Source organism: Papaver somniferum, chromosome 1, assembly GCF_003573695.1.
Source record: "Papaver somniferum cultivar HN1 chromosome 1, ASM357369v1, whole genome shotgun sequence".
Taxonomy (NCBI): Eukaryota; Viridiplantae; Streptophyta; class Magnoliopsida; order Ranunculales; family Papaveraceae; genus Papaver; species Papaver somniferum.
In genome coordinates, this window is record NC_039358.1 from 103,867,116 (window position 1) to 103,880,082 (window position 12,967).

Here is a 12,967-nt window from a genome sequence, read left to right on the forward strand (position 1 = left end):
ATTGACATAATAGGCTTAACTTTTGTTTGTAAAAAGTTCATCGATCTTGTATCAATACTCGCATATCGACATATAAAAGAGATAACTTTTGACATCATATGGGACAATAATAGTTCAAGGGCGCAAACACACATATCCCATAACATATTGCAATATATAAAACCATAAAAATTAATACTGCAAAAATCATCTTCCAAACAGTTTTTAGAATTTAAATAAATAAACCTAAAAAATAAAGATGAAAATACGATGGACATAGCTATGTGTACTCACAATAATGGATATTCCAAACTCTAGTTATTTTTCCTAAAATATAAGAAATAAGTTCTCATAAGAAGACTTTCTAGACATTGATATCTTTGAGAAATTTTGTATCGTTCCCGAACTCCTTGTTGTCAACAACCATTGGAACATAGGGTTCGTGGAGGAAGGAGTCAATACTAACAAACCGTCCTGGCTGAAGATGTCGAACCAGGGCCTTTTGAATTTTCAAAAATCTTAACACACAAGCCTTTATTTGTTGAATCTCCTTTCTGGTCTCTTTCAACTCATCAAAAACATAAGAGAATTTCTGAGAGTTAAAAGGAACTGCCCTTGGCTTCCTCACATTCCTTCCTTTTATTTTCAAGGATGGAGACATTATAGATTTTTTTTCCCTTGGTGATTGATGGCTTAACAATCATATTGATATCTTTTCCATCTGAAGACATGATGCTTGGAGTATCCATGAAAGCACGATTGTGTGAGAGGAGTTCACAATTCAACTTCAACAAGCAGTCTTAAGATATAAAGAATATCAGAGAGGGAAAAAGGAATGTAGGGATTCGAAATCTTTAAGCAGGTTCGTACACGTCCAACTCACAACCCTATAAAAAGCGGAATTGTCGATAAGAACTCTCTTCTTTTGGCAAATCGGTCCCTTCCAATATCAATAGTGATATGAAGAAATTTCAAGGCCAAACAACTCAAAGCTAAAAAAAAGAATTTTTTTATTTTATTTTAAAGCCTGGGGTATGCAAGATCTTGTCTCTTTTGAACAAGCACATGAGACAAGATGCACAAAAACAACACAATCAGGTTGTGCTGTGGTGAACATTTGTCCACCATGACCCTTTTGTACAGAATCAATGGAGCTCTGTCTTTACGCATGTTTAGACCAGGTTTTCCTTTCTAATGGTCTATATCTTTCCTTGGAAACTAGTATTTTCGAAGAGGACAAGATCTTACATACCTTAGCTGTTTTCTCCGCGAGTTTAAGCTTATTGGCTAGACAATCTGCTCTTCGTTGAAGCTTGTTGAAATATCTCATCTTGTGTTTGTACTTAAAAAACTTTGAAAATTCATGTCCCTTGAGAGAATACTAGGAGCATGTCAACACAAAGGATGGTTCAGGGGCCTTTGAAACGCAAGCTGCTAGGCACAAAGTAGATCCTGAAACATTAAGCAAAGAGTTTCCAAAAGACCGGTCAATTGATTCTTTCATCTTGATTGGGATCTCTTCTAAAATATTATCAAGATTGATGTATGTATTGCTACAATTATCAAAATCAATATTTTCAGACAGAAGAGCAACACTTGATTTCTTGTCTTCATCAGAATCGTAATTGTCAGACATATCTTCAAGTGTCGCAGCAATACCTTTGTTCCCAGTGTATTTTCTACGATTTGGGCACTCGTTTGCAAAATGACCAAATCCTTTACACTTAAAGAACTGAGGCATATCCTCGTCATCAGTCTCATCCGTGTCCCTATTTTTGAGAGGAATACGATTATGAGGTTTGACTGATGCTTTTGGCTTATCTCTGGAGAACCGTTTATTTCTCTTCAACAAAAGATCTATAAACTGTCTTGTGATCATCGAGACTGATTTGTCAAGATCTTCATCTGATGAATATGTCTCAGAGTGATCATCATCAGAGATATACACATTTTTACTTTTATCAAGTAATTTTGTGTCTTTCAGTGCTTTGAACGCAACATCCTTAGATTTGGACGAGTGTTCGTGATCAAAGATCTTAAGCTTCCCAACCAATGTATTTCTGGAGAGGTTATCAAGGTTATTTCCCTCAACGATGACATGCTTCTTAGAATCGTATCTAGATGGCAGCGATCTGAGAATTTTCATCACAATGTCCTTTTCAGGAATAATCTTACCCAATGCAAAAGATGCATTAACAATTTTAGACACTTTGTGATTAAACTCATCAAATGAATCCTCATCTGCCATACGAAGGTTTTCCCAATCGAAATTAAGGTTTTGAAGCCTAGCTTCCTTTTCACTGTTATTTCCTTCGAATACGATTTCTAAGATATCCCACACATCTTTAGACCTAGTGTAATTTGACACATGGTGCTGAAGATTTGGGGTAATGACATGTGTGATGGCATTCAAACCGTCGGAGTTTTTCTTTGCAGCAAGTATCTCAACAGTATCGTATTCGCCAATATTTTTTGGAACATTAACGTTACCTACTGCAACAACGGGAGTATCACAGTCATTAACAACATATACCCATGATTGAAAATCACGCGCTTGAAGAAACGCTCGCATACCAATTTTCCACCATAAGTAATTAGAGCCGTCGAAGACTGGTGGTACGTTAATAGAGATAACACCTCTGTCCATAGAGTCGGATCGCTATAAACACAGACTTTTGAGGTCTTGAACGTGTTTGCCTGCTCTGATACCAATTGAAAATGTGGGGGTCTAACAACCACGCCCAATATTTCGATTAACAATCTGTATGGACTAACTCCAATATACTTTTTAGAGAATCAACTAGACAGTCAGACTCAATCTAGAGAAAAGTATATCGAGGAGTTAATATCTCTCTCTTGATTTGATTTTACTCAAGCAAATAGAAATCTGCGAGTCTTTATCAAATACAAGGATAATAAACTTGGATGGTACCAAAGACCAATATCCAAGGATCAATCAATTTCCAATCAACAACCAAAGGTTGGATTTCACAATTGATCGATACAAACGCACAACCTGCGATATTTTCAATTATATAACAAAATATAATGCGGAATAGAAATAACACAGACACCAGAAATTTTGTTAACGAGGAAACCGCGAATGCAGAAAAACCCGGGGACCTAGTCCCGATTGAACACCACACTGTATTAAGCCGCTACAGACACTAGCCTACTACAAACTAACTTCGGTCTGGACTGTAGTTGAACCCTAATCAATCTCACACTGATTCAAGGTACAATTGCGCTCCTTAAGTCTCTGATCCCAGCAGGATACTACGCACTTGATTCTCTTAGCTGATCTCACCCACAACCAAGAGTTGCTACGACCCAAAGTCGAAGACTTTAATAAACAAATATGTATCACACAGAAAAGTCTATAAGGATAGATAAATCTGTCTCCCACAAATAAACCTAAAAGTTTTGTTCTGTCTTTTGATAAAAATCAAGGTGAACAAGAACCAATTGATAAACCAGACTTATATTCTCGAAGAACAGCCTAGTATTGTCAATCACCTCACAATAATCTAAATCGTATTGTAGCGTAACTAGATATTGTGGAATCACAAACGATGAGACGAAGATGTTTGTGATTTCTTTTTATCTTGCCATATCGGAGATATAATTTCAAGTCAATTATTCAAATGAATTCGTAGGATAGAAAATAGCAAGATCAGATCGCTCAACTACAAGAGAAGTAGTTTAGTCTGGCTTCACAATCCCAATGAAGTCTTTCAGTCGTTAATCGACAGGGTCTCGAGAAGAAACCTACGATTAAAGGAGAATCGACTCTAGCAAACCAACTAGTATCACACAGGAGGTGTGGGGATTATTTTTGCACAGTTGCTAGATGTCCCCTTATATAGTTTTCAAATCAAGGTTTGCAATCTAAATTACCTTGGTAACGAAGTATTCAATAATCACTGTTAGATGAAAAACCTGATTTATCCAAGCTAATATCTTTCAACCGTTAGATCGAAACTTAGCTTGTCACACACAAATGAAATATATTCATTTAGGTTTGAGTAACCGTACCTGAACGTGTATATTGGTTGGTTCACAAATGGTTGACCAATGGTTAACCATATGAGTGCTTTCATATTAACCGTATTCATCTTTCTCATAACTAGTTCACATGACTCATAAGAAATAGTTCAAGAGTTGTTCAATTGCTTAGGCCTTTATACATAGACACAAGTAAAACAAAATCGGTTTGATTCATTTGAATCAATTCATGAGCAATATACCCACAGTTTGCAAAGATTGCATTCCTTATAATTTATTGTTTTAAGTCCATGAAATACCGATTTGAGAAATAACTAGCTTGGGTATGCGTACGGGTATGCGGACCTTAACTACCGGATTTTGAGTTGGTTTTAGTTTCCAAACTCAGCAGACTTTTTCGGGTGAAAAAGTTCCGCCAGTACGCGTACCTAAGGTGACTGGTTTTTGAGTACGTAAACTTCAAACTCAGCAGAATTTCACGGAAGTGAATTTCCGCCAGTACGCGTACCCAACCTGTCTCCTTCACCAATACCGCATGCACACATATGCACGCGCTTGGTTTCCGGCACATGGATTTATACACTAATGTGCAAACACACTATATGCTTACATCCATAGGTGGTTACATATTCTCAACTCTACATTTCAATCGTTGAAACATTCTTCTATAATGTTATAACAGTCGTTAGACATAAAGAATCGACTATCGTCATCAAATATATTTTCAAGATTGAAACGTCATCATGACTTTCGTCACGGGTAAAGATGAAGATGGTTAAAGAAAAATCTTACCAACACGTATTTCGAGAAAAAGATAGACGAGTAAACTCGGCTCGAAATAGCAAATGTGTATGTATGAAAACTATCATACTTGTACGAATTTTGTCTCAAGAGTAGGAGATAGAGTAGATAGACTTTTGAGTGACAAGATGAGTTCAAGTCTCCACATACCTTTTGGTCGGATGAAGTTCCACTGGTTCCTTGAGTAGTTCTTTGTCTTTGTAAGATAATCGCCATGAAGTCTGGAGCTCAACTATTCCTAGCTATCCTAGACCGAGACTTAGTCATAAGTATACTATAAATCAAGACATATAGTTTTGATCACTAATATTGACAAACATGATTGAGATAGCAACGTATGCGAGTTCGACCGAGCAATGCTCTAACAAACCCCCAAACAACAATTTCACAAATTCTGCAAACACGGGGCAATACCTCCTCAATCACATCGTGTTGTTTTCTACTATGGTCACTCTGGATAACCAGAAATGAACTCGTGTTTGATCAAAAACAATCCACTCATGCAGACATCATGGCAAGATCTTTCACACAACAACAAGAATTTAAGTGGGAAAAAAAGATTTCCCCACCAGTTCACTCGGAGGAACTTCCTCCCAAAATTGCAACAAACATAACGAGGACAACTACAACCATTCAAGTGGGTTGGTGCAATCCGTCACCAGATTGGATTAAAGTAAACACTGATGGGGAAGTTAGAGGACATCCAGGTATGGCAGGAGCAGGGTTCATTTGTAGGGACTTGAACGCACAAACAGTAATGGATTTAGCACAACCTCTAGGTTTAACCACGGCGCTTACAACATAAACATGAGAAACAGTTTTAACAACAAGAACTGCGAATGAAAGAAGATGGACTAAGGTATTATTTCAGACGGATCCTGAGAACCTCATACACTTCACTAAATCTCCAAAAGAAACCCCTTGGTATATTTCAGAAATGATCGCAAAAATTAAGTACCGAATGCGACAAATTCCATGTTACACAATTCAGCACAATTTTAGAGAAGGAAACCAAGCAGCAGACAGTCTAGCAAATTATGCGGCAGACGGTAGCCAAGCCGGCAACTGCTCAACCTCAATAGGGGACCAGGCAAACCCGGCTTTCCTTAACCAATTTATTAAACGACTCTAGGGGAGCCACATTCCCCGTGTAATAACAATTTAGTTGCTTTTTCTTTATTATTTGCATGCTTCAGAAATTAAAGTAAACCTAAATCCGTCATTTGTATCGAGTATTAACCATTTCAAAACAAAATTAACTCCTCTTCTTCACCTTCTCCATTTATCGGTTAATGAGAATATTTCAGTTTCCCTCAGTTTTATTTTCAAAAACGAAATTATCATTGTCAATTCTTTTATATAACGATTATTAAATATATTAAAGTTCAAGTTAAACAAAAAAAAAACGTAAATATGATAGCCGTAGTAATCCAAATGTAGGAACTAAAGATCTAAATTTCTAGACAATATAAGCTCCCACGTTGAACGGGTGAGAAAAACCTCCTTTCCTATTATCCGAAATAAAGCCTTGGTGGCTTTTGTGAAATGAGAGTATTGGTAAAGACACTTGGCAATGTATAATTGGTTTTGAAAAAAGAACACGTTTAAAAATAAATTAAAATAAAAAAAAAAAACCGAAACTTAGTGTGATTATAGTAAACCAAATTCAATTCTGGAAATTGTTAGAAATTCAATTCTTAAACGTGGTTTTTTGTTATAAATTTGTGAAAACAACAACTTTGCCGATTTTCTAATCTGGAATATGTTTTTTTTTTGTGCTCGATTCAATTCGTGTTATGAAACGACTCTTTTTCACTTGTTTCTCATTGCCTTTTCCACCGGACCTTAGTTGCTCTAATAAATCTTTTTCTACATTATTCTCAGATATTAATTCAATCGATAACCTAATCACTGGTCACTCAATTCTAATCACAAGGCATTCTCAATCAATCACTAGTCACTCAATAGGACGAATTCCTTACAATCACTCACCGTAAAAACAACAACTTTAGAATGAGAGCTAAGCTCTCCTCAGAAGAAAAGATTTCAGCTAACAAGCTTAGTACCAACTCTCTCAATCTCAACCATCTCGAATCTGATCTCTCTGATGATGATAAGCAACAACCCTTTCAACCCATCAGGTATACACCATCTTCCTATCCTAATCTCAATCTACTTGATCCCCGCGAACCCTCAGATCTCTCAATCCTAAAGATGCAACACACCTACTATGCTAAGATAACACAATCCCACTCCCAAAACGAAAACCACCAGCTTTTCCTGCTATATTACATCACCCAAGCTTATCACCACCAAATCAACGATACCCACTCCATCAATCAATAGCATCAAACACAATTTTTTCTCACTTATCTAAGTTTTCTACCCGAGAACAAAATCAAACATCACCTACAGAAAACAACAATAGGTGAAACATTCATAATCATAACTATAATCAAACTTCATATAAATCAAACACCCATTCAAGCCATATTCACCACCTCAATGTATCTAAAACCCCAAACATTATCCACATAAACTTTTAAAAATTCCACAATTGAATCTTTGTATCAAAAATCACAAAAATTTACTACATTTTTAAACCTCTCCTCTTTAAACCCAAAAATAACCCACCAAGAGAGTTGTAACAAGAGATTACCTTTACAAATTCTGTGACCGGAGATGAGTGTGACTCTTAGTTCCCTGACTCACACTCTGATTCCGACACCTAAAAAACCGAGTTGGCGTCCTCAGAGGATGCCCCCTCACTGCATTACCACGTCTTTGCGCTGGAATCGACTGACCTTGATTCAGTCGCCCGGAAACATTGGTAGAATTTTTGGGAATAACAATTAAAGATTGATCAAACAACTAAATAATATAAGAGACACTTATCTGATTTTTTTGTTTTTTGTGTATTCTCCTTAGTCAACTGTTGATGTCTTAAACATCCTGCTAAACACCATAAAAAGAAGAAACCAGTAATGGTGGATTGAGGCGCATGTTCAACATACTGTCCTTAAGACAAGAATGCCCTTCTACACTCCAAAAAAGGATGTTGCTATAACCCTACTGGACATCTGCCTCCAAGATACAACAATCTCAATAAAGTTTGAAGAGCACACTCAAACCTTATTCTATCTAGAACTTGGCAGCGGAAAACTCACGAGTCGTTAGCACTTAAAACTCTCGTATCAAACATAGAAAAACGAAGAAGAAGTACTCAACACAGGGGGATATGAGAGAGGTTTTTCTATATATATTAAAACCCTAGTGCAAATCCAAATATATATAAGCTAAACTTACCCCATAAAAACAATAGATAATTTTGGAAGGTCTTTTAATTATTTTGAAAAACCGTTTTATAATAACTTTTTGTTCACATAAAACCGTATTTTTCCAACAATCCCCCACATGAATAAAAATACGATAAAACACGGAAAACAGGAAATATCACGAATAAGCATAGGTGTCCATAAGGTCTTGAACCTTTGCTTAGTGAGAGGTTACCTGAACTACTTATTAGCCAGTGGCCATAAGGTCTTGAACTATCTAACATTTGGTGTAACTCGCGATAACAACCACACATGATATCTCCAAGGTTGCTGCCAAGCTCCGTCGTTGTGTCCATTTTGGCCCTGGACGTATCTTGTTTCTCAGAATGCTCTAGAGAATTAGCTTATATTCTCATAGGAAGCGACCCACTTCCCCATTCAGATAGGTGAGTTCCATCAAGAGTGTTCACTGCTACACCCCACTTCAATCTTAAATTGAAACCATGGAACTCATTAAGACTTATTAAAAGTCATCCTTCACATGCAGTCACACTATCACATCTAAACCATAGGGAAGGGACAAAGAATATAATTCTCTGATAGTGTTTACCTTTACCCGCCATAAATTAGTTGTCTCATTCGAAACCTTGATCTTGGGATCTCCAGTCATCAAGGTTGAGTATCCTTCATAGAAAGTTTATTTTATATGAGCTTAAGTCCCATTCCCCCTCGATGTATAATTACGAACTATCTCTTTAGAAAATCCTTTCGTCAAAGGACCACTAATTTTTCTGTTGACTTCCTTAAGTCTGTGAGGTTCTCTTTTGACTTTACATGTCTACTGAGACCTCTTTTTGACTTCATATATCAACTAAAATTACTTCATTAAAGAGTATAGTTGTCTTACCGAATTATCCTTCTCCGAGTATGTCTAGACTTTGTCATTGCTCATTTACTTTAGACTCACATAGTCAATTGTGTTTCTGCAATGATGGCCACAGGCTTCGGTCACAGAGGAATATCTTCTAAGAAGAATCTTAGTAATCATTCGTCTTCCTCTTATGCTTGAATTAAAGCACACGAACTTTGATTTCTTCAATATACAAGTTCATCTTGTCTGTTTTAAGGACTTCCATAGACAGACACTTCTTAAGAGGATACACACATAGGCTAAGATTTTTCATATCCTGAAACAACAACATCTCTTAAGGTCAGTACAATATGTATTACATACACGATTTAAGATGTACCTCAAGTATGACAAGTCATATCGCAAGTCTCTGATCAGATTATCCCACTCTTTTGAGATACTAGTGTATTTGTATACACTTGATATACTGCACATTTACAACACACATTAAACGCATCGAGTTTGACAAAGACCATTTTCTTCAGAATTTCATCTGGTTCCCTTCGATCCTTTAGATCATATCAGCCAACTTGCTTTTTTCAGTCAAATCGTAAATATCACATATTTCATAGGTGGTTGTAAAGCATATAAAAATACATGTACTATTCAGTAGTACATTCTTTACATCTTCCTCAAGATTAAGGTTAGTGCAATATATATCACATAATTGAAATTAAAATATATACCCCATGCGTTCCAATCTCTGATCCTTCAGTCAGAGCATCCCTGGGATTTCTCAGAATAAACGCGGATATGCAAATCTGTTTTACAACACATACTAAACGCTTTAGACAGAAACTATTTCCTCAAAATTTCTTTTGGTTACCTATTGATCCTTTAGACCACGTCAACCGCATATTAGTTTCCTGTCAAAATATTAAACAACACTGAGTTATTAGTAGATGTAAAACATGTTTATGATATCACAAGATATTTCATAATAAAGGCAGTCTACAAGATTAGTATTTATACATTTATATGTAAAATAAGGTTGCATCAGGTATACTTCATTTTATCCAAACCTTGTAGTTTGTCCTGCATCTGATTAACCTTTTACGGATACTACCACAACCTCTACTTCTGTATCATTACACAGCGACACATACTTAATGCATAAAGTAACATGATCTTACTGAATTATGAAAACATGCTTAGTAATCTCCGTATTACTTATTTTTCTGGACCATGACTACCTGAAATAGTCCATAAACACATATCTATTGTCCAGAACTCACTCTACATGAGCTTATGAAGTCCCAAAATTAATCTAAAGTTCGACTTCAACGATATTCTCTAAGTAAAATCTTAGATATCAACTTCCTCTCTTCTTTAAAAATACAAAAGAGAGCCAAAATTGGGTTTTCCTGGGGAAACATCTAGGTTTCTCTTGTAAGATCGACACGTTCTCAAAATCTGTTGACAACAAAATGTTGCTAACTCCAAAACCTCCCCTGGATGAGGTGCACCAACTAAAAAACATAGATCTTATCCCCCACATTTAAATACTTCTCTTAAGAATTATTTAAAACTTAGATCTTGGTTTGAGCAAGTGCAAACCGACAGCAAGTACAAGAATTAAGCATGATTAGATGATGCTCTTCCCCTGTAGTTGAGACTCTCAACACAAATTTAGAATGTTAATGTTCTAAAGAGTATTGTTTAAAAGGAATAAAACCTAAATGGTTTTCAACGACAGTTACATACACGACTTGTATTTAGGACTTTTAACCTTAAGTTACTTACTCCAAGAAGAGACTTACACAATCTCAAAATAAACATGCAATCACAAACATATATCTAGATGGGGGTTCATACCTAGAACGAGTTCCACTGTACCTTTGCATGATTATTCTAAAGAATGGGCAAATTAACTTGCTCACACCGACGAGTACCGTAGTACCTTTGCATGATTTTATTGGTGGAGAACCACTTTGATTCGCACAATCTAGTGTTCCTCAGTTCCCGCATCCACCGTCTCATCCTACCTGTAAGATGCATATATCGAATATCAGAGTTGACAAACCGTTAACATGATATTGATTATCATTAACTTATACAGGCTCTTCAACATGGGTTGAGCGCCATATGCAAAAATACTTCTGAAGTACGGAACTGGGAAAGGATAAGCTGGTCCCACAGCAAGTCCAACTTCATAATGAGGAGGCATCATATACTCCATCAAGGATGATGCCACGCCAGGATGTAAGATTCCAGGTGCTTGGGGCTGATGTTGGTAATGAATTTCAGACTGTTGTTGCTGCATCAGAATGAGCTGACTGATCACGTCCCGAAGAAGTCATGATTCTTTCCTTCCAGCTCTACCTGTCCTACCAACACGATGGATGTAGTCTTCATAGTGGTTTGGGACATGGAAGTTGATGACCAGTTCAAGCTCCTTCACATCTAATACCCTAGCAGCAACACTTGTGGCAATCAATATCTTACTGACATCATTCCTGAAATCTGAAATTGCCGACTCACTATCCATCTGGTCATTGGCTCCATGAAGTGAGAGGCAAGTATATCCATATATTAATAGATTCTTTAACAAAGAATCACATGTAGCTTGCGACTGCAACAAAAATCAAAATCTTACCCTTCTCGTACCATTTTCCAAGGAGCTCCGATAACCTTAACAACCATTCACTCTCTGGTCTCACCTCAACCAACTGGCTTATATCCTTGTTCACTACGTTCCTTCCTCCTACCTGTATCTAGACAGGCTTAGTCAGTATCCGGAGTGTCAGTTGCTCAACTGTACGCGGAATTGTGGCAGAGAAGAGCACAGTCTGGCGATCAGGTCGTGTACTTTGAACAATGTGAGTTATTTGAGGTTCAAAACCCATGTCAAACATTCTATAAGACTCATCCAAAACAAGATAAGTAACCTTATGAAGGTTTATCATTCTCCCATTATTTTTACATAGAAAGTCGATCATCCTACCCGGAGTACAAATAACAATCTCGGCTCCATTCTTTAAGGCCTTGATCTGTTTGTTGGTTTGTGAGCCTCCATTATCGGGAACATACCGGATACCCAGCACTTTAGCAAACTTCATGATATCCTTGTGAATCTGCTGCACTAGTTCTCTAGTAGGCGCAATATTTAGCCCAATTAGCCCATGAAAGTTGATATGCTTGTGAATGTACCAGACACGCGATATCTTTCAGCTGACCACAAGAATCAAACACCAGTAAATCAAATGTAAAAACGAAAGAAACATCTCAGATTAACTAAATTATTTAGTAATCCACATAGTGAGTTCAAAGACCAATCAGAAATTCGACCCACGAGCTTTACTGTCCAAAGTGAATAAGAGACACAATAAAATTGCATTTAAATGGAAAAGCATTGTTTCCTACCAATTTTTTTTCAATTTCTCAAAGGCAAGATATCAAACAGTAGATATACAGGACAAAAAGTTTTAGTTTTCACTTCATCAATACACACTTTTGAAAAACGTTTAGATATCTGTCAAACTTCCCATCAATGATGAGGTACTAATTAACCACTGCATATATATAGATACGTGGTGAGGATCTTTTCTTCATAGGTTCAGAAATTTAGATTTAAAAGAAAAATCACAAGACCAGCTCTTCACTAATTAAAATCTGCAGTTCTAATTGTTATTATGAAAAAAATCTTGTCTTAAGATTGTTGGGAATAACAATTAAAGATTGATCAAACAACTAAATAATATAAGAGGCACTTATCTGATTTTTTTTTTGTGTCTTCTCCTTACTCAACTGTTGATGTCTTGAACATCCTGCTAAATACCATAAAAAAAAGAAACCAGTAATGGTGGATTGAGGCGCATGTTCAACATACTGTCCTTAAGACAAGAATGCCCTGCTACACTCCAAAAAAGGATGTTGCTATAGTGATTATGATTTTTCTGGGGTTGTAGTAATGAAGGTTCAAACTCTCGGATTTGTGAAGGATAATTTTTTAGACTTAATAAAAAAAGATAAATATATACAATAAAATATTAACAAT

General features: G+C 36.4%; 1 protein-coding gene across 1 annotated transcript; it reads right to left on the reverse strand.

The window, feature by feature from the left end:
* Positions 1-11,266: 11,266 nt before the first annotated feature.
* LOC113348376 (DEAD-box ATP-dependent RNA helicase 42-like) lies at positions 11,267-12,029 on the reverse strand. The gene is made up of 2 exons (XM_026592107.1): positions 11,691-12,029; positions 11,267-11,542 (listed from the first exon to the last, which is right to left on the reverse strand). The coding sequence occupies exons 1-2, from the start codon at positions 12,027-12,029 to the stop codon at positions 11,267-11,269; spliced, it is 615 nt and encodes a 204-aa protein (XP_026447892.1).
* Between the last annotated feature and the right edge of the window lie 938 nt (positions 12,030-12,967).